The 24623-nt window shown below is 39.5% G+C and overlaps 2 protein-coding genes across 3 annotated transcripts; both read right to left on the reverse strand.

Moving 5' to 3' along the window:
- Positions 1 to 1221: 1221 nt before the first annotated feature.
- LOC100547251 (acetylserotonin O-methyltransferase) lies at positions 1222 to 14479 on the reverse strand. The gene is made up of 9 exons (XM_031557564.1): positions 9804 to 14479; positions 8715 to 8899; positions 6628 to 6802; positions 5299 to 5428; positions 4597 to 4665; positions 4005 to 4123; positions 3137 to 3277; positions 2054 to 2176; positions 1222 to 1817 (listed from the first exon to the last, which is right to left on the reverse strand). Exons 2-9 carry the CDS (start codon positions 8784 to 8786, stop codon positions 1606 to 1608), a joined length of 1041 nt encoding a protein of 346 aa, XP_031413424.1. The 5' UTR covers positions 8787 to 8899; positions 9804 to 14479; the 3' UTR covers positions 1222 to 1605.
- A 2069-nt stretch (positions 14480 to 16548) lies between these two features.
- On the reverse strand, positions 16549 to 24617 carry AKAP17A (A-kinase anchoring protein 17A). Of its 2 annotated transcripts, XM_010727246.3 has the most exons (5): positions 24329 to 24617; positions 23343 to 24085; positions 21067 to 21215; positions 19768 to 20008; positions 16549 to 18414 (listed from the first exon to the last, which is right to left on the reverse strand). In XM_010727246.3, exons 2-5 carry the CDS (start codon positions 24015 to 24017, stop codon positions 17509 to 17511), a joined length of 1971 nt encoding a protein of 656 aa, XP_010725548.1. In that variant the 5' UTR covers positions 24018 to 24085; positions 24329 to 24617; the 3' UTR covers positions 16549 to 17508. The 2 variants fall into 2 exon arrangements, with proteins under 2 accessions (XP_010725548.1, XP_003203163.1); XM_003203115.4 differs by having other exon boundaries at positions 23343 to 24617.
- Between the last annotated feature and the right edge of the window lie 6 nt (positions 24618 to 24623).

Genomic DNA, 24623 nt, shown 5'->3' on the forward strand with positions numbered 1-24623 from the left:
ACTCACAACAAATTACTCACAGGCAGCAGCTCCTGGCAAAGTCACCTTCCTGCTGCAGATCTCTCAGGTGGGGAATGCAGCTTGTGAGGGAATTCTCCACAGCCTTCCACCCCATCTCCTCCAGGAACCTGTTTGTATCTACCTACTTGGGTTAAATACACTTCTTACATAGGGGTTCATGAACTGTGCCCTGTTGTTTTTGTTTTGTTTTCTTAAGAATGAGAAGGACCCCATTATGACCTTGTGATTTGATTTTGTACATTACCAGGCTAGCTTTTCTCCACGGAGGGAAACCTCTCCACACTGCACCTACAACCAAGGGAGTGTGAGTGCTCTGCAGGGGGCTACTAAGTAGACCGTCTCAGTCTCCAGTTAAATATGCAACAAACAAGTGCTCATGTTGCATCAACAGAATGACCTGCCTTTTCCAAATGATTCGCACTCCAGCAATCTGTATTTCTGCTTCCAAAAATTAAGTGGGTTATTGCAGATAGTGCTTGACCAAATGATTTTACTGAATGTCTCCTGCTAATTCTTGAAGACTTACCAAGTATGCAGCTAAACGCTAAGGCTGCACCATTCTCCCTCCCAGCTGCCATAGAATGGCTTGAGTTGGAAGGGACCTCAAGGATCATAAAGATCCTATATCACTCCCCCCCCCCCCGCCACAGGCAGAGCTGCCAGTTGCTATCTCAAGTACTAGATCAGATTGCCCAGGGCTTCTCACAAAATCAAACAATACAATGGACTGTTGAAAACCATGCTGAAAGAAATGGGTGAGTAAGATGGTAAAAATAATGGCAATAACATTCAGGGAATCCGATGATGTGGTTATTGTCCAGGAGGTAAAAATAAATAAATAAATTTAAAAAATCACAGAAATGGAGAAGCATCCAGTCTAGCCTTGAATACCTCCAGGACCAGAGCAAACACAACCTCTAAGGCAACCTGCTTCAGTACCTCACCACTCCCTCAGTAACGTCACCAGGTTTCAGCAAATCATCAAGCTAGACTACAAAATTCTCTCTCTCAACTTCAACACAAATCCAGACGAAATTTAAAAATATATCATTTTACATGCTAAAAATCACCAAACCTCAAAGAGATTTTCTCTTGAAACTCAGTCAAGATAAACCAGAAGGATATAATATAGTTGTCTTATACTACTTTGGTTCCAAGGAATAAAAAAAGCATATAACAGAGCTCAGTACAGTGGTCAGTTTTATTATGCAGGAATCCACAAATGAAAATTCATCTTTGCTTTTGTCAGGTACTCTGTTAAACTTAAAATAAAAATAAAAAATAAGAAGAAATATATGTAAAGTGGTTAGCAGCAACACTGCGCATTTCTTTCATGGGTAATTTATTGTGGAACAGGTGTCGATTTCTCTCTCTGCTATTCAGATCCAAAGGCAAGCCCTAGTCAGGCTGCTGAATTCACAACCTATCCACACTGAAAGTATATTATTAATGCTTCTCCTGACAACGTATCAGCTAACAGAAAAGTTGACTTCCTTCAATAAAAGCTACATCTATAATAGCCTTCTACGAAAAGAATATCACATTTCTCCATGTGTACTTAGTAATACAGAATAAAATACACCATCATTTCCTCCCTAGAACAGCATCATAGAGTTTTCCAGTTCTCCTGACGCGGATGTCCCTGAAGCCAGCTGCCCCAAGGAGCTTGCTGTACTCAGCTGCTGTTCGCTCCTTTCCTTCTGTCTGCACCAACATGTTCAGTGAATACAGCTGGGTTTCCACAGGTCCGCTTCTGTCTCCACTCAGGAGTGATTCAACCAGCAGCACTCCACCACCTGGTTGAACAAAGAGTGTTACGAAAACCCTGCTGAGTTGTTAGACCAGATCCTATCCTTTTCTTTCCAGAAGCAGCAGCATCTCAGTTAAATCTTGTTTTTCCATCACAGAGGACAAGAAGGGAGCAAAAGCATTGGAGCATGCCACTTCTTGGCTACCCCGCTGCTGAAGCTGTGTGATCCATATAACTAATGGGTGGGAGTCTCCCTTTCTTTTCCCCAAAGCTCACACCTACCAGGTCTGCAAGCCTTATAAACTTCTGCCAGCAGCTGCCCGCATTTTTCATCATCCCAATCATGAAGTATCTTTGATAAAATGTAGAGGTCAGCTTCAGGGATTGAATCTTTAAAAAAATCTCCTGTAAAGCAAAACACGTGTTCCACACAAAACTCCTGAAACAAAGAGGAAGTTCAGCAAGTATCTTTTGTTCTTGTAAGATCTAAGGACTCTGGGCTTGCCAGGTCCATGACCCACATCAGATTTCAACAGACTAACCCATTAAAATGGAGCTACACCATAAATCCATCAGGAGAAAACACATGTTTGCACCTCCTAACACTAGTTACACGGTCATGCCTTTTATTCAGCATCTGGTGTACTGCTTTTACTGCATTCATATTTTTCTATTCACATCTTACTTTCTGATCAGCACTCCTAGTTCTTCACATCAGTATACATATAGCCTTTCCCCTGTTTCTTCATCTTTGCTTTAACATATTTCTTCCCTTCCTCAAAAGCTTCTTTCCTTTCTCAGAACTTTAAGCAATACTAAGTCCTTTCAATAAAGATTTCTGAAGACATTAAATACAAGATGTCCCTAAACACATTTTCATTACAGATTGTACAAAGACTATCTGAGGACTGGATAAGAGGAACATGGGGTAGCTCATCCACATTCAAAGCCTGAAATATGACAGAAGTCTAGCAATCACAACCAGGAAGGGAAAACCCCTTGCTCAGAGCAGATCTGACGTACCATGCATCTGCTAGGAGGCCTGCACAGGAGACAAGGGAATGTTAATAAGCTTGCAACACAGCATGGCAGTTGTTAAAAAGCTGTGACAATACAACCCTGATAGATTTGCTTTTTGGAGTGCTCAAAGATATTTAAGCTCTTCTGCACGCCAACTTTGGCTGCCAATACTTTCACGTTGTCTGGATAAGTGACTAGCTCAAGGCAATGTTGTACGAGGGCACTTTTGGTCACCAATCTCCCCATTGAGCAATCAGCCATAGGCAACCTCTGCCCATCACAACCCCGCAGGACTACATCACACTACCACTGCTAGCACCTGCCCACAGAGATGTCTGCACCTACCTTCATGGAAGGCAATTCGTCGCTCCTCCGGGGGAACCAGTCGCTCTTTGGCCACTTGTACAACTTTGGGCAGGTCATAAATTGTGACTGTGCAATTTGGATACAAGAAAACACATTCTTGGGCCAAAGCTCCTCCACCACCTTTGTGGAGAGGAAGGTAGATCAGTGCTGAAACAAAACCACCTTGTTCTGCACACCTTCTGTAAAGCAATGTCAGCAGTGGTGCATCCAGCTCTATGGCACTTGATGGTGTATATTCATCCTCAAGTGCCATAAAAAAAGAAGAGGAAGGACAGGAGTGGCCACAGGGTCAGCTCCAGCTCTTACAGCCCTTACACAGCACCTCAGCCAGTGGTGGGTCATAAAAGGTGGGAAGTGAAAAACAGAGCTGCTAAATGAGGGATGGAGCAGTAAGGTAGACTAGCAGGTTCCATAAATCTCAGCAGTGCTCCGCAGCAACGGGGGAAGAGAGTGCAGGCAGTCTCAACATAATGGCACTGACTGTAGGGGAAAGAGTCTGGCACTGGAAGAACATATCAAGCAAGGAAATAGAAAGTAGCAAATCTGACATGTAAACAACGAGATGAACCACTACACGCACAGATGAGAATCCACAGACAAAAACTTTAGCCTCCTAATACTCACACCAATCTAATATTTTTTAAAAACACATTCAGAATGAGAAAATGCTTCCTCTGTTGCTGACAAGATTGAGATATACCCTTCTTTCCATTGCTTTGCCCATCATATAAAATAGGAGATGCTCTTCTTGGTTTTTTTTTGTGTTTCTTTTTTTTTTATTATTTCCCCTCCTCGAGCTTGGAAAAATAATTCAGAGGCTTTTTGGAAAAGATCTACTGATGCTCACCTCCCAGGTCATAAATCTGTGTGAAAGGAGAAAGGTCAAATGCAGTAAGTACATCTCTGCCACATATACTCCAGATTGAGTTCTGGCCAGCCAAGAACTTCAGCATTTCTTCTTCTGATCTAGTAACACAGATACAACATACAGAAACGTAACTTAGAAATGTAACTCATGGTATTCTTAGTGACTCTTTATCATAGAATTCTTACTAAGAAATTTAGCTTAAGCATTGATATTTTGTCTGCAACCAATATCTTCCTTTTGCACATAAATCTAGTTTGAGACTTATCGCAGCAAAAAGGAATAGGTATGCACTGATGCACTTGAATTGGGAATTAAATATAGCAAAGTCAATGAGTATATTACTGCTAGTTCTTGGACTTCAGGGAGACCTGAGATTTGTTTTTCATAATAGGAAATTATATATTCCTATTCAAAATATCCAAGTGTTCCAGTAATGGATATTGCTGAGAAGGGAAAACTGCGTGATGTTTTTAATGAATTGAATTCTCACATCACAATATTAAAACTCAGTCATAATTAAAAACAAATTTTGCCTACCACAAGAAATATATTTATATTAATATACTAATACCTGTACATGGCTCTAAAGAGGTCTTCAGATGAAATGCCAAAAGCTCTTTCATATTGATTTCTTCCTTCTCTAAAATAGCAACAACAACAACAACAACAAAAAAGCATATTAGCATGGATTCCTTCTTTACTCCAAACACACACAGGAGCTGAGGTTAGTAGACAGATTATATGTCTCTGTGCCATGGATGTAATGACATCCCTGCCACTCCCAAAAGATGGTGAAATATTTCAACAAGAAAGTCTTGTCCTTCATGGAGCTACATCTGAGGCAGAGGTGCAAAACTGATGTGATGATCACCAATCACCACCTTCATGCATAGCCAGTTTGTTCATTTGTTGCAGACTAGAATAAGTGAGACTCCATGCCCTATACTGAGCTACTCTATTATGCCTTTGCAATAGAATTATCCTTAGGCATTGCTACTCATCATTTATTTTGATGTCTCCAAAAATAAAAGCATCTGCAATGAACAAGTGTTTTCCCAAATACCAAAACACACAGAGGTCCTTTCTAGATCTACTCTAGGGAGGAGATAGGAGGAGAAATGGACAAACATGCAGTAGCAACAGCAGTAGATTTTTTTTATTGTTATTATTTTCTCAGAACCATCCAACATCTTCTGTGTCCCTCCTAGGGATACTGAGAAGAGACACACAAATGTAGCAAAGTAGTCTGCAACACCCACATCCTCCTCCTCACCTCACAGCATCAGTCAGGTAGTGCCAGCACAAGTAGACGGTATTGGAGTAATACATCATAATATGGTACTGAGACTTGGGACTTGACTTCGTAAGGTAGATATTGGAAATTTCTGTGTTTCTGTAGAAGGCTAAGAGGTGAAATAAATATATTTACTAACATGCATGATATCATCTTGCCAAGCCTGTTGTACAGCATGATATATATACGTTATCAGAACATATCTGTATACCCCAATAGAGAAACACGTTGCTTCTACACTCAGTTCTTCCAAAGGTAATGTGTAGCACAGTATTCTGGAGTTGGTGAGGGCTGGTGAAACCTGCACTGTCCCATTCAGTGTGGGTAAACACTACCTAACTATGTTTTCTTCAGAATCAAACATCTCAGAAACAGCAAGAGGAACATTTTGTAAGGTTCATTATTTATCTACATGATTCTGCTGTCAGAAGTTCCCTGAATTCATGGGGCACTTGCTGTAAGCCTGAAACAGGGCAAGAAAACACAACCACAGCAGGACTCAAACATTTCAAAGTTCATCATCGCTAGCTGCCTGATGAGCACAGCCTTTTCTGATTACATGGACTCAAAGATTCCAGGGCAAGGCGGAATTCATGTCACTTCTCAGTTCAGACCAGAAACCTAACAGGTTCCTTCACACAGTGGTAAAACTTCCAAGGAAAACAAATGTGCTTTTAAGTTGCCTTCACATTTTGTTTTAAAACTTTAAATCATGCCCACATATCAGACTCTTCTGGAGACAAGCTCTGCAGTGATAGTTATCTTGTACAAGGTCATTTAAGGCTCTTGCACAAAGAAGTTTAGAGATAAAGAAAATCCCAGGAGAGAGTTTCTGCATGCCTCTAATCATGCTGACATTTGCTGCTTCTCTTTTAGATGCTCACTTCTTTAAGCTATGGTAACCAGCCTAAGACTAGGTATCACCTTTCCTCACACTTGACCTCAGTTTCAAAATCATGAACTCTAAGAGGTTTTGTTTCTTCTTTCTACCCTTTAAAGGGTGCTAAGAAGATGGAGCCAGGCTCTCTTTTGTGGTGCCCAGTACCAGGACAAGAGGCAGTGGGGGCACAAACAAGAATACGGGAAGTTCTGAACTCCAGAGAGCACTTCTGTGTTGTGCAGGTGAAAAAGTGCAGGCTGCCCAGAGGCTGTAGAATCTCCTCCTTGGAGATCTTCAATAGCTGCCTGGACATTGATCTGGGCACCCTGCTCTAGGTGGACCTGCTAGAGAGGAGTCGGGCCAGATGAACCCAGAGGTCCCTACCAATCTCAACCATTCTGTGATTCCCCTTTGTCTTCCTTCTTTACCTCCGTCTCGTCTCAGCTCTACTGCCAAAAGCTTCAATCCCACACAGGCATCCAGAAGTCTTTCCATCCCTATGATGCTTGTACCCAAGCGTGCAGCAATGACATCTAAAGATAGAGGTTGTCCTGACTCCAGCAGAAGATCAAACACTCCTAACTCACAGGCAGTGAACATAACCTGGAAGTGAGAGGAAGGGGTCAGGTGAAAGCACCAAAGTTAATTGCATTTCCAAAGTTGCTTTGTTGGAGAAAATATACACATAATAAAATATTTTTTTACCTGAAAAAAAATATTATTTCATATACATAAGTCCACCTGAATATTCTCTAAGCATTGATAATGCCAAATATTTCTTACAGTGTGACCTTTTTATGTTTTATTTTTATCTTTACTAGCCAAACCAAACAATTTTTCAGGCTCACAAAGTTTATGCTTAAGGGCCATTCTTTGGTTATGAGTGTTCTTGATTGTACCTTTGTTTCAGAACATATTTACATGTCTCATTTGTTTGGTTTTTTGTTTTGGGAGGTTTTTTTGTTGTTGTTGTTGATATTGTTGTTTTTGCCTGGAGAACTTAAGAAAAGGTAAGACTGTGAGTTTGCTGGCTTTACGTTTTGTTGGTTTGGTTTCATTCAGAGGAGGGGGTCATTCATTTTTTTTCTTTTTTTTTCCTCCCCTTTCAACTAATTATTGAACATATGCTGTAGGGAAGAGGCGGATATCCCACTCTGTGGACCTTCTGTGGCCCACATACATGACTGATTTATTTTCAGGTACCGAAGTCCATGGCTACAGCAGAGTCTCTAGGGAAGGAAGTTTTTTCTCAACTGAGATGGCAGCCTTGCTCAGGCCAACAGAAATGCACTCTTTTTTCAAAAAGAATGAAAGTGTGTGTATAAGCTTTAGGGAGAAGCCTTCAGACAGACACACACACACAACTATACATAACAGGAAAAATATCCTTCTCTAGCTGTAAACAGTCAAGTTTGTAAGTAACAGATAACCTATTTCATTGGCCACCTAAAAGCCCCCAAAACATAACATCATCAGCTCATTGGACTACTGATATCTACAGTGATTTGATAACGTCCAAGGGAAGCTACTCTTACCCTCAGTAAGAACAGCATGGATTAACCAAAGTTGAGACTGTTTCTCAAAAACATCGTATTGCTTTTAATTTTGAAAGTGCTGGGCAATCTTGTTTCTCACCAAGCAGAAAGGTCTCTCATCATCTATTTTTTCCTCTCTTCACTAAGTGTTCTGCACTTCTGGAGCCTTTGGATGCATTTGCAGACCTCTGAAGTGTATTCCTTTTGTTACCATATTGGCTAGATATGCAGCAGAAGACAGTAAGAAAGATAACTAGAGTTGTAAATGAAGAAAAAACCTCCACTGCATTGGAAGACAGGATTTTTCTGCCCACGTGCACGCGCAAAGGCAAACAACATCAGCAAGTGCTAAGGAAATTACAACTATTCATTCTTATCTTGTTCCTTAATCAGATGCTGTCTGGAAAAAATAGCCTTAAAGAAGACCATCCTTTTAAAGTCAAAAAGTGACAAAAAATGGAAGTTACCAAAAATTGCCTTCTGCAAAATATAAATCAAAAAAATCATGTGAGAAGGAAGAAAACTCTCACAGAACATATCTGAAAAATCTTGGCATTTGTTGGGTATGAAAAGGGAAAAGGCAGAAATGCAAGGCAGTCTTCTGGCTCTCAAACTCCAAACACACAAAAAAATGAGAAGAAATCCCATGATGTAAGGAGCCTTGCTCATATGAGGCAGACAACAAGCTCTCAGCTATAAAGCACTGTGCTTTCAAAGCCTCATCCAGAGTCAAGATCTGCTCATCCAATATTCCAAAGGTCAGTGGGATCTCAATAAACATTAACTCTAACCTGAAGAGTCAAACTTCTCAAACTTTCGTCTTCTCAAATTTCCTTCACAGCTAGATGAGGAGACAGGATATTTCCTATGAGACTATTTTCTTTCCAAAGATTTAGATTAAGGAACTAAGGTGAGATCCTTGAGTATTTCTTTCACTTTGCTTTTAAGATTTCTATCCAAGACTGATTTATGGTTCTTACCTTTGAGACTAAAAATCCATTGCTGTATTGAAAGATGATTTGAGGATAGTCAAGGTCTTCTGTGGAGTCCATCTTCCTTTAGTACTGAGGCACAGATTCTCTGCTCCTCTTAATTTAAATAAGCTTCTTTCCACTAGGCACCACACACCAGCTGATCCACTTAATCTCATTGCTTCTGAGAAACACTTTGGTTAACAAACACATAAGCTAAGTTATTTACCTTCAACAGTTTTTTTTAGGCAGCCCCAACTATTTCTTTGCATCTTTCATCATGAAGAACCAGGCTAAGAAGTGGTGCAGATTAAAGCAGTACCATTGGTTCAGTGCTCAATTAACATGATGGTACTTTAGAAACAACTGAAAGTTGAACATGTCTGAGGAAAAAATGAGCTCTGAAGATCTCACTACAGAGCAAATATGAGGAACCTGAACTCAGTATAATGCACCAGTTCATAAACCAAACCCGAGTCTTATCCTAGGCTTCTTCAAAAGTAGTTCTATCCCATCACACTGATGTCTTGATGCTGAGAGACATTCCTTGTGCAGGAAGCCCAATGAAATGGAACCAGAGGACAGAAGATAACTTGGTGGCATGCTTCTTCAAAAGTGAGACTGGGACATTCTCATGGGTTATGAGTAGAGGAGCATCCACTCAGTTCAGAGTGGTCTGGACATCCTCCTGGCCAAGCCCAGCATCTCTGACCTTCCCAGTTTCATTCATCTATCAATCATCATGAGCTAGGAGAACACACACAGCCTTTACCTTGATCCCACTGAAACAGGGACTTGTTCAGATTAGAATAGCGTGCCTAGGGCATCAAGGCTTAGCCATACAAGTTAAAGAATGGCATAACTACTGCACAGCACGCAGGAAGGAACCTGAGAAGTGCTGTGATGAGCACAGGTCCACAGACTGCCATGAAGCACACCCTATCCATAGGCACAGAAACAGCAAGGCCAAGGAGAGGCTACAAGAGCCTGTCTGCTGTCCTGCTTTGTCACAGTGACGAATTTGTTCTGACAGTTGTCATGCAAGCAAAGTCTACAAAAAAAAAACAAACAAACAAACAAAAAACCCACTAAACTTACTCCTCATGTTTTCCTTTATTTTGCGGGTGACAGTGAGATGACCTCCAAATGACAGATGTGAAATAGATGTCATCTTCATCATCAGCCTCACTGTTCATTACACCAGCTTGTAAATGCTGGTCATCATGCCCTCAGCGTTTTGTAAAAGCAGGCCCTTTCTAGAAAGGAAAGAATCACAGTTTTTATATTACACATTTAATGACCCTTCAGTCAATAATATTAAATCAGAACTTGACTTGGGTGATTTGGCCATGGCAACATGTTACAAAATAATGCTTTTCCAGTTGTAGTTTTTTTTCCATGCTGAAGCTTCAGCAGTAAGGTTAACAGTCAAAAACTGAGCAATACAATGCAGCTCAACACCTTTGTGTGCTTTATCTTAGTGCATCTTTAAGAAAGTGCACTTATAGCACTGTCCCAACACAAAATTTTGATGTTCTCCTTTTCCTAGGAATTAGGGTTGTACTTATCTGCTACTGCAGAAGGCCAGTTCAGTGCTTTTCCTTTGATCCTACCTCATTTATAGAAGAAACGGGCCAGTTCAGAGTTTCCTATGCTTTCTTTTTAGCCACTTTGAGGATGCAGCAAAACTTTAATATCTGAAAGTTTCCATTATGTAATCGTTCTGACAATCCCTATTTTCTATTATGTTCCTTTCATTAAAGCCAGAAAATACTGTATTTGTTTCAGTCAGTAATAAAACAGTGAAATATGACTAGCTAACTGTAACTAACTCTTGAAGTAGGTTATCAGCCTTTTTCCCTTCTGTACACAACTCAAAAACCATCTATGTTTCCTATATTCTATCAACACAAGGCATACTGCATTACCAACACACTTCTGCCAAACATAAAAAAGCTACAGCTCACCTAAACTGTACAAACAGTCAGAGTTCACCATCCTGGACAACACAGCCTGCAAGTACAGTGCTATAGCCTTGCCTGATGTGTCTGTACAGGTTAGATTCTGCTGATTTTGTATTGTGAATGCTGCAGATCGAACCATACCTCCCTGCCAGCGACTGTTAAATGCAAGCTGATGGATACAACAAGAGGTGACTTCTCTGAAGGAAAACTAGACAACAGATTCCAATAACACAGCTACACTAGGAAAAAAAAAAAAAAAAGAAATGAGCATCTTCTCCAGCTATCCCTACACCCAAAAGATATTGACTAATCACAGCTATCATTTAGGTAATGCATATTGTAATTGCGATTCTGCAAAATTCATTCACTTCATCAAATCTAAAACCATTCTCCCCAGTTCCTCAGACCCAATCTAAAGACAGTTCTACAGGAAAAGAAAACACTTAAAACTACAAGAATTGAGATGCTTTAAGTAAATAACAAGATGGTTATGTACATAACTGATAGAGCCTAGTAATGAGCCATAGATCCACTCCACTTAAGGCAAAGTTGTAGGTACAAGAGACTCTGGTTATAAAACAACCACACAGTCGATTAAACCACCTGGAGTTCTTTTTCAATTGACTAAATCCATCTGTCAAGGACACCAGATGCAATCACCTAATGGGATTACTACCAGCAGCGAGATATAGGGGAGGAGGGTTACGGATAACTCACATCAGATTGATCTAGAGCCACATGCAGTGTGTTGCTGTTTCCAAGTAAACTGTTACTGGGGCTTAAAGCCTAAGCTCCTCTTAAGCTAAAAATGCATTCATGAAGATGAACTTGCAGTGGCTTTCTGCCTCTGAAAACCCCATCAAGGTTTTTGTCATAGCACTTAGATCACATTCAGGCTAAAGCTGATACTTTATCTTCAGGTTTCTGTTCTGGTGATACATTTATCCTTGCACTACAGACAAATATGACAAAAACAAAACACCATTTTTGTATAATGCTTAAAAGAAATTCTTAATGAATAAAGCGTATTTCAAGTGAAATGAACGTGCCTGCTGGTGAGAAATGACAGCTGATAGTGTTTTCATGCATGCAACTTTATGAGCAATAAGTCTCGGGGACACACCACCACCACCAAGCTTCCGTAACACTACCATGGAAACAACTGTTCTCACTAACATTCAGCCTCTGAACATACTGAGTTTATTATCAGGTGTCTTTTGGCCTGGAAGTTCATTAAGATAATAGCTGGTGCTAACAAGCCAAGACAGTATCGTATTTATTCTTTGTCAGAACATCCAGCTTCAATGAAACGTTCACTTTCTTCTTTTTCATTTCTTGTTCTTCTCATGTTTGGCCACCAGTTTCAAAACCAGCTAGTTTTAGTTTTTCCTGTTTACATCACATACAGTACTGGCAGACATTTGTGGCAGGCAGGAAATCCTGTTTACCCAGCTCAGTCTCTCTCTCCTTTCTCAGCAGAAACTCTGACTGAGAGTGTATCTGAAGTCATAAGCAATGTTACTTCCAAACTGAGCTTCAGGGACAAGTCTCCTCATGGCTTGGCATGGGTAAGCACCCCTCTTATCACCTGCTGACACATCTCAAATGCTTGTTACAGCCTTACGCTCTTTGTGATCAACATTCAGGGCAGATAGCAAAAGGGAAAGACACTGACAGCCCTTCCCTTTCCTGGTTAAGGTAGACAGTAGCAGACACTCCTAGTGATTGCTCAGGCATATGTCCATAGTCATGCACAGAATTGCAGGGAAGATCTATCCCTGCAAGATGATAAACACTTGCTCAGGTACTTGCTGCTGGACAGATTGAGACTTCTGGGCTGAAGACTGCCCAGAGTAACCCCACACCATCAACCCTTTGCTTTCTCCTACAAATAGTCGTTTCAAGGACGGCACTCTTGAGCATCCCACCCAGACCAGATGGAACTCACTTTACAGCTGCCACAGTACACATGACTAGATTAGTTATCAACTGAAGAACATTCCAAACAGCTTTATACTTTCAGAAGTTGTACATACTCCTGTGACAAAACTAATCTACAGATTTATTGTAAGGTAGCAGGAGATGCCGTCGGGGCATATAGCGTATGAGGAAAATTGGTACAGTGTGCTTTCTGTATTATGATTAGGAAAAAATAAAAAAAAAAAGAACAGCCATGCATTACAGGCCTTCAGTCTTCAGATTAGGTACAACAGAAAAATACTGGTACACTTCCTTTTGATACCAGTAAAATGATACTTACACCTAAGAACATAAGACAGCAATGGGATAGCTTCCGCACACCCCATACTGAAGGAAGAACTGCAACCAGTTTGCAGCCTTGTACACACCCTAGAGACAGCTCTGTGAATTTATTGTGATGCAGCAAAAGAGATTCTGCAATTAACATCCTCGTCAGGCTGGAGAAGGACCAATATATCAATATAATACAACATAAGCTTAATGAAATGACTGTTGCATCCAGATTATAACCAAACCTCAAAGGCAGCATATCAGACAAAGGCAATGCATATATTTTCTTTTAATCATAATTTAAAAAAAAGATTTAACCTGTATAACAATGCAAGATAACAGCAGTTGTTTTTCCTTACCCATTTATAAATTAAGGCACATACCAAACTACTCAGTTTAATTGCTGCCTTAACTAATACCTGTACCCCTGCTCTTAAACATGAGCAGCTGCAAGTCTCTTACATGATGTGTTCAAAACTGCCCTAAAGCTGACACCTGGTGCGATGTCCAGATTGCACTGATCAGTCATCAACTACACAATCCCATGTTTGCTATGTTGGAAGCCAGTGTTAAAATTACCATTTACTCTTATCATGTGAAAATAGTGTCTTGAAAACTGTTATTTGAGGTGTTTTATTAGCACAACCTAATCACTCATATCCCTTTATTTTATGTCACTGAATAACCTACTCTACAAAGGAAGACTCAATTAGAAAAAAAATACGGATATAATCCTGGCTATATCCATATAAAAGTGATAACCACTTCTCACTCATCCTGATTATTTCTGGCAATACGACTTGCCCGTTATCAAAATTACCATGGCAAGAAGTAAGCAGATGAAAAGTCTCACAACAAGAGACTGAAGGGCTTGCTTGGAGCATTCTTGTGTATAGGAAGTAGTTGAATAAGCTAGTCTTCCAGCAACGTTTCTGATAAAAATGCTGATAAAAATCTCTATTTCCAGTCACTTCGCAAGGGAAATAAATAAGAACACTAACAAATGGAATAATACATATATAACTTTGATGCAACGCAGCAAAAGTAACGCATATCTCACGACAAGTCAATGCAAGGAGTGTGAGTCAGGAAACCACTGGTACATAAATCTCATAGTCCAGTTTCAGGAGTTAAAACGTGCAGACAGATACCTTTGCAGAAATTCTCACAGTTGGATTTCTAGCAGCTAAATGCGTGAGAGTGAAGTTGACAGAGTAGCCTTACGTGTTAGTCAGTGTCTGTCCAATATTCACCATATCAGTATAAATTCAGTACTTCAGGAGCATTTTGGGATGTCATTGATAATTATTAGTTGTTAACTCTTAATGAATGTTAAAGAAGATGAAGACCAACTAATTTTATCAGCTCCTCAAAGTCAGTCCTGCAAATATAAGCAGTCAGATAAGCTTTAAGAAATCAGCATCACAATATTCTTCCAGAAGAGGGTAAAATATCAGTGATTGTAATATTTAATTTTCTAGAAGCCATTATAAAGCCTGCCGGTATTCCAGATTCTTTCATTTGAAACACAAAGACCTCTAGAATACACTTGGTAGAGATATAATGACATACAATCAATACAGAACAAGTGATTACTATCAAAAAGTGTTCTTCATGTTATCGCACCACCGAGGTTTTTGAAGTATTACAAGCACATACCTCAGCAATAAGAAAAAAATTTTAATAAATGGTACTGGGCAGAGCAGAACATAATTATAGCTGCATTCGTATCAAAAGATTACAGTCTTGACAAGTTTCTCTGCACTTCAAAGACACCATCAATGCTGAGTTTGGGAACCAATAACAGAAACATAGTGGCGCCCACTACAGTTCCACAGTACATCCACACTTATCACAGAGTAGAAAAATATCTGAACAGGTTTTAAACTGACTGCCTTGTGGGTGCTGTTGGCTATTTGCAGTATAAAAGCATTCAGCTACAGGCATCACTATCAAGGCCATATAGAGTGAAATAGACTAGAACATGCTGAGTCCTGGGTTACCAACAGATAGAACAGATCAAGTAGACAAAGAAGTTGGTCTATAAAGAAGTACCACAGTACCTTGCCAGTCATTCAGCTGACAAAAAATTATCTTGTAGTCCCAGGTACCATAGGATGGCATTATTATTATTATTATTATTATTTTTTGTCCTGGAGCCCATGTCACTTTGCATCTCACTATGTAACTGAATAACAACAACCAAGCACCACCAACCTGCTCACTGCTATGAATGAAGTTAACGCTAGCCCAGCCAGACCCAGGTTACAAGGAATATTCATTTCAGTGGATTCTGCACTGAAAAGACTTTGGAGAGCTCTGAAGCAAAACATGCATCTGAAACAGTACTGTAAAGTGTTAGAACTAGATGAAATTCTGCAGTGAGCATTTATTGGGTAACTTTAAGCAGTAGTTCTAAGAGGTTGTGATTGGGTCGAGCTGGCTGGCTGAAAGAAGACAAATTCATATTCTCTCTTGACATTTCAAGAAGTAAGCATTTGCAAGTAGCTTCAAAGCATTTTTAGGCTTTTAATCAACTGATACTTCATGTTACTGTACTTTCTGGATGTCATATGAAGACTGTGCTCAATATGGTGTGTCAGGCTAAACAATCAAAGCCTGACAGATGAACATCCCTCCCCTTGCCTCTGTCAGCCCCTAATTATTTTCTCTGACCTCAGACACTGCATTGGACATCGGGGAACTTACAGAATTTAATCACTTCAGGCTGGGATATCAAGTCTACTCTTGGAGCCTTCTTTAGGGTGAAAAAAAGCCAAACCACCTATCCAGCACTGCTTTCTTTTGTATCAAGAAAGCATATCTCTTGGATTTTCCTAATATGAACACTTTTTGATGACTGCCACTGCCTTAAGTGCTTTCACATTTGGCAATAACACAGTGCATTAACAGTCTGAAGACCTCCTGAAAGTAGCATTACAAACTAGCATTTCCCCAATTACACATATTAATCGCCAAGACCCTGACGTAAATCCCAGTGGAAATACTAAACTAGTAAGAACTCTAACCCTGAGCTCAAAGACATTGGTACTGACAGCCTTTGGGGAACCTCTTACAGAACTGTAGGTGGAATCACAGTTGTTTGTTTTTTTTTCCCTTCCCTCAAATATGATGTTACCATGGATAGCATGTCAGTTATTTGATAGCAGGCTAAAGAGAATCACAGAAATTTACAAACAGGCATTCCATCAAAACTTGCAATCAACATTATAGTGGGTTTCAGCCAAACTGTTACAAAATATAAGTTTATCTTCAAGTAGATAGATTTCTAACACTTTAGCAAAGACTGTAGAAAATTAACTCATCAACAAAAGCAGCTGCTCAGAATTCAGGAGACCGGTGGTATTGGGAGTCTTGAGATGACTAGATAAATCAGTCTGTGGATTCAAGGAGAGAAACAAAGAGGCACTGCCCACATCAATGTAGGAAAAACTGCACCCCAAAAGCACACATCCTGCTGAATTAACAGTGGATGCAGCTGTACATCACAGGACTGGCAAGACAAGCAGCTAAGCCTCATTATTCAAATGTTTGTTTGTTTTTAAACAAAATGATTTCCATATAACAATTCTGCAGATATTAACATACTGACACATGAAAACAGCAACTTCAGTTCACTGGAAACAGTTTTCTCTTTAATTTTACCATAAAAAGGCAAAATAAATTCTTTCACTGTAATGTTATAGCTTTTCATATTCCTGAGCTCCATTTTAGAAGCAAATGTATTCTTAAATGCATTTAACAAGAGACACTGCAGCCTTACTTTCCAACACAAGTAAAAATAATTTAGCAAGAAGGCCCCTTTTTCAAAAGACAATGGCTAGCTCTGTACGTACCTGAAAAAATGCTTCAAGTGGCTCTACACCACCCAAAGTAATTAAAAGCTAAGTATGTCAACAAGGCAACAACACAACTTTTCAACCTTTTTACCACTGATTTTTACTTCCTACACCAGTGTGCCTTTCTTACATGGAAAGTATTACTACACAAAGGGCATTACATACCAGAATAATTTGGGCAACAAAGCCTGGCACTATACAGATGTATGAAGGAATCACAGCAGTTTAAAAGATTTCCTGCATATCTTAATAGTCAGTTTTAAGAATCATATGAAAGTCTTGTTATCTGTCTCAATCAGGAAAAATTCTACTTTGTTAAACATGATTTCATTAAGTACACCAGAAAGCCTTTTAGATAAATCTGTAGGTCAAAGCTTGTCACAACTGGAGTTCCTGTAACTGGCACATACATAAGAGAGGAAAAAGTAAATCAGCTGAAATTACAACTTAGAAAACTGAAAATCGAGGAAACAGGTTGGCTTTTAGCACGGTAGGAATTCAAATACGAGCAGTACAACTACATTGTGGTAGAATCCTAGAAAGAGACAACAAAGCACAACAGAACTTCAAAAAAAAAAAAAACAGGCATCTATTTTAGGGACTAGATGCAAGTTATGCATTTGTTGAATCAGAAGTGTTTTCTTATAGCAGTCACACCAGTGAGGTCTCATTTACAACTTTCTGGCCCTTGTGTCCAACCACGGCCTTTTCAAACAGTCAGGGCCTCCACTACCCACTCCAAGTACTCCTCTGCTTACTCAGTGATCTCCTCCGGTACCTTCGTTTCCTGCTTGAGCTTCTGCGACTACGACTTTTTTCTCTTCTGTCTCGTTTACGTTCACTACTGTGAGTTCTTCTATAATGTGAACGTCTGGGGCTTACACTTCTTCGACGAGGACTATGACTTCGTCGAGGACTGTAGCTTCTGCTAGAGTGTCTATAATACCTCCTTTCCCTCCTCCTTCTTTCATCCTGGTAACTTGCATCTCTTCTGTGCCTGCTTCTCTCTCGCTTACCCTTACTCTCATCAGTGTTTATGCTGCTACACGAACGGCTCTTTCTTCTCCTTGGCTCTGTGCTATGTTTGCTTTGCTCACAGCGCGAGTCCTTCCTGCAGGTATTCTGCTTCTGGTTATTGGCAGGAACACATGACAGTGTTGAACTTCTTTTCTCTGAACACCTCTCTGAGTCTGTGGTATGAAGTTTCTGACCTTCTTTGACATCAACTCTGTCATGAATATTGCCATTCAAATACTTGCATTGAGCATTTACATTCTCAGGAGATGGTAGTTCTCTTTGAGAGACTGATGCCAGTTTGTCTGTAACAGCCTGTCCTGAGGTAGAAGTGATGCAGCTGGATGACACAGTGTGTGGAACATCACTAGCAGTTTTCACAGTGCCAGACTGAGATGCTTCCGTTTCTTCTTTGCTTTGGTGAACTGCATCCATTTTCTTGCTAAGAAGATTGTTCAGTAGTTTCTCTCTCAGTTCTTTTTCTTTTCTTTGCAACCCCAGTGCTCTTTCTTTTTCTTCTTCCACACGTCTGAGCTCAGCCTCCTGAAGCTTTCGTTTCTCCTCTAGTTGCTGAAGACGGATCTTTTCTTCATTTTGTTCTTGTTCCAAAAGCTTTACTGTCTGAAAGACAATCAAAGGGAAAGTAACAGTAAAGAAAATACTTGTCGATCTGTTCATGCTTCCAAGTCACATCGTAACACGTAAGTAGCAAACTGGTAAGAAAATAAAATGTCTTATGAACAGACATTGTAGGTCTTAAAAGGATTACTTCCTCTGCTACAGGAGAGAAAAATAAAATAAATAAATAAATAAATAAGGAATGCTGTAACATGCAGTTGTTGTAAGGTGAAATATCAATATAACATTGACAAGATTTTTGTGGATTCAGTTTCAGCAGTTTCACAATGCAAAGAAAAGCTTCATCTTTATGCATCCTTATTACGAGAAATGTAACACACAAGCAAGAGCAACATGTGCAATTTGAAATATTTGATAATTCTCAAGCTCAACACTTGAAGGTTTCAGACAAATTTAAAACTTAATTTCTCCTGCAGTTTTGTGACCTATGATTCATAAACTACTTTACAATAGGTCTATTAAAAAAAAAAAAAGCAATCATGTAGAAACTGATTCCCACATTGTCAATCACTTCAGTAACACATGACACTAAAGAGAGATTCAAACTTTCTTTTTTAATTCCGCCCCAAACGGCTTGGTGCAGTCCTCAATATTATAGTCAGAAAATAAAACTCCTTTTTATCAGTCTACTTGATTGCCACAAAGCCCACAAGAAATACTCCTCTTTTCTCCTAGCATACAATTGATCATTTAGCCCTGTATGAGCTCTAATTCAAAAAACACTACTGAGATAGACCAGCATCAAAGAACATAAGTGTGCTTTGCCACACTGCTTTTCATTGCTGCAAAAAAAAAATTTCAAGTGTATTACATAATACCTTAACAAAACTTTATCCAAACCTTAATCAAACGCTAGTGAAAAAATAAAACCATCACCATTAGAGACAGAATCTAACATTCAAAACTTTAATCGACAGTACTTGCTCCTGAATATAAATCATTCTACATGCTTTTTAAACAAAAATAATGAAACCCCTTTCTCTGAAACTGGAAATAGTTAGTGAACTGCTGAAGGCTACAATGGAAAGAGTACCAAAACTCAAATTAGAAATGAGGAGTCATATCTTAGTGTCTGTTTAATTAACGTTATCATGTTTACATTCTTTTCCTAGCCTTGAGAAGACTGCCAATTGGTTTTGGAAGGACTACAGATTCAAGTTCACTTTTTCATTTACCTTTATGCACACATTTTACCAAGAGTTCATTGCAATTTTTTGAATTTTTGAACTAAACAACAGGTTTAGTACACTCCTTGAGAAGCAGCAGCCCCCACTCCCACCTACGTCAGTTGTTCTGCCGGGTTTCTCATTAGCTTTTGCAATAAATAATAGTTACCTTTGCCCTGCTTAGCAGTTCTGCAATTAGCCTAATGGACTGAAGATTTCTCTGTGCCAACAGGAGCTTCCTTTCTTCTAACTTTATCTTCTCTTGAAGTTTCTTCTGTTCTTCAGCTTGAAGTTTCTCAAGCTGCTTTTTGTTTCGTCGAACTTCACGATCTTTCTGCTTCTGTTCTCTCTTGCGCAGTTTTTCTTCTCTTTTTCTCTCTCTCTCATATTCTTCAAGTTCTCTCTGCTTCCTAAAACAAGATTAGATTTTTACCTTGTCTAGGGCAGGTGCAATTTTAGACTCTGGCTGTATATAAAAATATATTTTGTACTCTGAATTAATTCTTTTTCTTAATATACATTTGTTGATTACTGAATAACTGAAGTAAAAAACAGTGCATTTTTTAGCCCTTACATCATCAGCTTATCAATATTTTAAAATATGCTAATATTCAAACATAAAACACGGTTATAAGAGATTTAAAAAAAAAAACAAAACAATTCTATAGAGACAATAATGATACATTACTGGGCAGCTGGGCATCAATCATCACAGCAAGATGAAAATTTCCAAACCAATTAATGTGTGCGTGGGTTGGTACTTTTTATTGCAGACACTAAGGAAAAACAGTAGCTTATGCTAAAGGTTTCTGAGGTCAGACTTATAATGCCATTATTTTAAAGAAACTGACTGTTTTGCAGGTTTAATATGTTGAACCGAAGATAAGTATATATGACAATCTAAATAACTTACTGAGTGAATTAACAGTTCTGCTTCAATAAGGTGGTTTACATCACACTTCTAGAAACTGTTAAATATCTAAAAATTAAGCAGTGAGAAACGATACCCATCAAAACAAATGGGCATCAAAAAATCTGCATTAACATTTATATTCTGAATAACTGTCATGTGACATCTGGATTTATACCCATTTTCTTAAAATATCACTGTACAATATGCTTTCATCTCATTCTTTTCTAGAAAAATACCAATGCTACAAACAAACAAGTTTCACAATATTTGTTACTTTACTAGTAGAAGAAATGTTTCAAGACCTTAGAATTAAATATTACAGAAAAAAAGTTCAAACTATTCTTCCTCATCTCCAGGTCCTGTGATCCCTGAACCTTACTACCCTGAAAGGACTACAATATTCTCACTCATTTTTAAGCGCTTTGCTTCAGCTGCAGGAGTAAGTAAACCTTGTAAGTACTTAGTTGTTTTCTATTGATGCAAACAGGAATGAGTAACTGCAGTTTAGCCATACTTTACTGTTAAGGATATAACAGAGCCATAAGCAATAACTACCTTTCTTCCTCTCTTTGTTTTTCCTCAGCTTCCTTCTCCCGGCGTTTCTGTTCTTCTCTCTGCTTTTCAAGCTCTTGAAGCTTCTGCCTTTCAAGCTGACGCTTCTTAATTGATGCATCACTGAGGTGTTTTGTTGAGTCAAAAGAAACCTTTACAGAATATAAGTTAAAACAGATGTAAGTAAACAGACCAAAAAAAAAAAGAAGAAAAAAAAGCCCCAACAACCAAATTCTGACTAAGAACAAAAGACAGTGTAAGTACAGTCAGAAACAAAGAGTTTTTCAAAACAAACGAGCACCAGAGAACCATAAGATGATGACTGGGAAACATTTCTTAATGTCACTTCCTACATGCTAGAACAATGGGGTACCAATTTACACTTTTCTGTGTTTTGACAGCCAGCTGTAAACTGCATGAGGTTCAGGCCCTGGCTGTCCAATGTTTTCCAGAATAGCAAATTCAGATTTCAACTCATGTATGCCACAGCTCTAGGCAGAAATGGGCCTTAACAGAGGCTTCTCTTTCTGTGCAACCCTGCGATCCTTAAGTTCGTCTGGAGAAAATAAACAGTCCTAAAACATTTAGCATCTGGTTTAAGCAAGTGCCTGCTCACCTACCCTAGCCCAAAGTTTCCCAAATTGAGATATATTAGGCTGTTTCTTATAGCTATAGGTTTAACACAGGAAACACAACACAATGATGCTGCATACAACTGAACAGTGAGACCTGGGGAAATGCTCATCTTCTAGGATGCATGGACACAGCTTGGCCATGTCCAGCTGCACCCAAGAACACACATCACATTCGTGGTGTCAAGTCCCATGTGCAATACCACAACCTGGGCTAGTGGGCAGCATCTCTGTCCACAGCAGAGCATTTGGAAATAGATGATCCTCAAGGTCGCTTCCAACCCAAACCACTGCGTTGATTTTATAACTCTGCAATTCCACCCACGTACAATCAGGGATCTGTAGCACAGCTTGCTGTATTGTGGAAGATATGAACCATGGAACACAGAAGAAGGAATACATACCGTGCAGTTTAAATTGTTCAAACAACATAAAAACAATGTTTCAATAAAAGTCCTGTAGAAACAGAGCTGGACAGTCTTCTGACCTTGTATGAAAGTGATCTGTCTTGACAGCACAGACACAGCCTTCTCTCTCTGCTATCAATTCCAGGGCAGCTGCTAGGAAGGCATGCATACTCTTGCACAGAGAAACTAAATTTGGGAACCTCAATCCACTGCACACAAGTGACAGTTTGAATTTCACATCCCCTTGAGAATAGGAGGGTATAGGTACAACAGTGTCTATGCTTCAGCTGAGCAACTTTGTTAACAAGATAATAACTGCCTAAATTAAAACTTAATAAATATTTGCATGCTCCCAAATTACATAAACGAGTTTGAGCTTTTTCCTGAAATCTGCTTGCTCATTTGATGAATGAAAATCAAACATACTGAAATAAATAAGCAATTCAGCCAATATATAAATACTCCGAACATATTACAACCTTTCCTTAGGCCATACTTGCACAGATATAATGTGAAGAGACTGACATGCTCTAGATAATCTCCTGCCAATAATTTAACTTCTAAGACAATGAGGTCACAGAGAAAAAGATCTGGAGAACTTGGTATGTAAATATTATGAATTCAATACACTGGATTCAAGGAGAATTTGTGGAATAGGCTAACATATTGTTTAAGTGTTTGAATGGCCTTTCTGTTCATGAAGTATGCTAATCACAATTAACTCTGTATTCCATGGGCCACAGAAGCCACGCAGCATTACTTCACAATTCTTACACTTGACAGACAGACCTCCTTATCAACACAGGTATAAAGGCTGTCACTCTTCCCAGGATTTCTAATTGTTAGTGCATACAGAAGAAAATGTACTTTAAAGTCAGCCTTAGCAAGTCTGAATTTGCTACAAATTATTTTTTAAATTAAATCACAAGATTTGCAAGTATATATTACTTTATAAAATTCATCTAACAAGTAATGTTCACAATATTTGGTAGTTGCTTAGCTGTTTTCGTATCAGTAAATGTTTTGTTTAGGGAAAAAAAAAAAAAAAGGAGAGCAAAGCCTCATCCTGCTTTGTTTACAGTCTAACAGCATGTTTATTCCATCACTTCCCTTTTAGAACTGCATTAGGACTGGTTCCCCAAACCGTACAGTAATGCCAGCTGTTCTCACCACTACAGTAAACAACTGTAGGCTTTAAGCACTGTGGAATTAACATTTATCTGTGCCAACATCTTCTCACCTTTATATTGCAAGCCACAGCCTTGCCATCATCGCCTTTAAACATCAGCTTCATCCCTCGCAGGGCATTCATGGCTTTAATGAAACCTGCATACTCCCGATACTGAACATAAGCTTCAAAATTTAAATGGCCTCCGAAGCTGAACGTGTGAAAATTTCTGCCAGTCATTTCTTCTCTGTAAGGGTCCAGCATGGGTATGTCCACATTACGTATTTCTCCAAATTTCTGGAAAACTTTCGTAAGGACTTCTTCACTTGGCTTTTCTGAGCCAGAGTCCTTTGCTGCAAACCACTTACAAGGTAAGCCTTCTAGATGAATGGTATCCGGCCTTTCCCCTGGCAAAGTTTCATTCATATCTTTTGCATCACGGAAAAACGAATCCCAGTCATGCCTGGTAGGAAAGTCAATCTTGTATTCTGCAGCACGAACTTTTAAAATGTCAGAGAAGCCACTCAGCTTGATTGTTTTGCCATCGAGGCACGCAAGGAAAGACTTGACTAAACTTTTGTTTTCAACTTCTCCTTCGAACCGGATGAAATCCATCGTGCTTTTGGAAATCCGTAGAGTGGAAAACTGATGGGTTTGCACCATCCCTTTCAGTCTTTCCATCACTTCCCAGTTCGAAATGGACTTTCCGGGTTGTTTCAGCTGAGGAAGTGCCACACTGATGGTCATTTTTGTAATGGGTTTAAGGTATAACCCACAGGGTGCACAGAGCTCTACAGCTTCTGATGTATCATGAACTATCGTTGCAGCAGCCATAACACAGAAAAAGCACAGGATGAGAAAAAATAAATAAAATAAAGATGCAAGTTTAAAGTTGCAGGCCCACAGTAGTCAAATAAAACAGCCCTTATCCATAAACAATCCAATTCTTTGGACATTTAACCATTCCCAACCAACGTCTCCTAACACAAGAGTCAATTACCGAGTTAAAACCGAGCGGTACAAACATCTTAAATTACTTTACAACCACCAGAACCTACAAATAATTAAAACTCAGCAAGGCCTCAGAAGAAAAGGAGCCGACGGCAATCTCGGGGCACACACGAAGCCGGCGTGCGGCGGCGGCTCGGAAAGCGGCTCGGTTACCCCCGCTGCAGGGAGGAAGGAACGGGAGCGACGTCAGCCCGCTCCGAACAACAAACGCACCCCAGCGGGGAGCGCTGCGAAGGCTGCCCCGTTCGCCAGCAGGAAGGCTCCTCGCGAGCTGCCTGCAACGACACAAAAACACCCCTTTATATAAAGGCCCGCAGCCCCGCCACCGGCCCTCGGCAGCCT

The sequence above is a fragment of the Meleagris gallopavo genome, chromosome 1 (assembly GCF_000146605.3).
Source record: "Meleagris gallopavo isolate NT-WF06-2002-E0010 breed Aviagen turkey brand Nicholas breeding stock chromosome 1, Turkey_5.1, whole genome shotgun sequence".
NCBI lineage: Eukaryota > Metazoa > Chordata > Aves > Galliformes > Phasianidae > Meleagris > Meleagris gallopavo.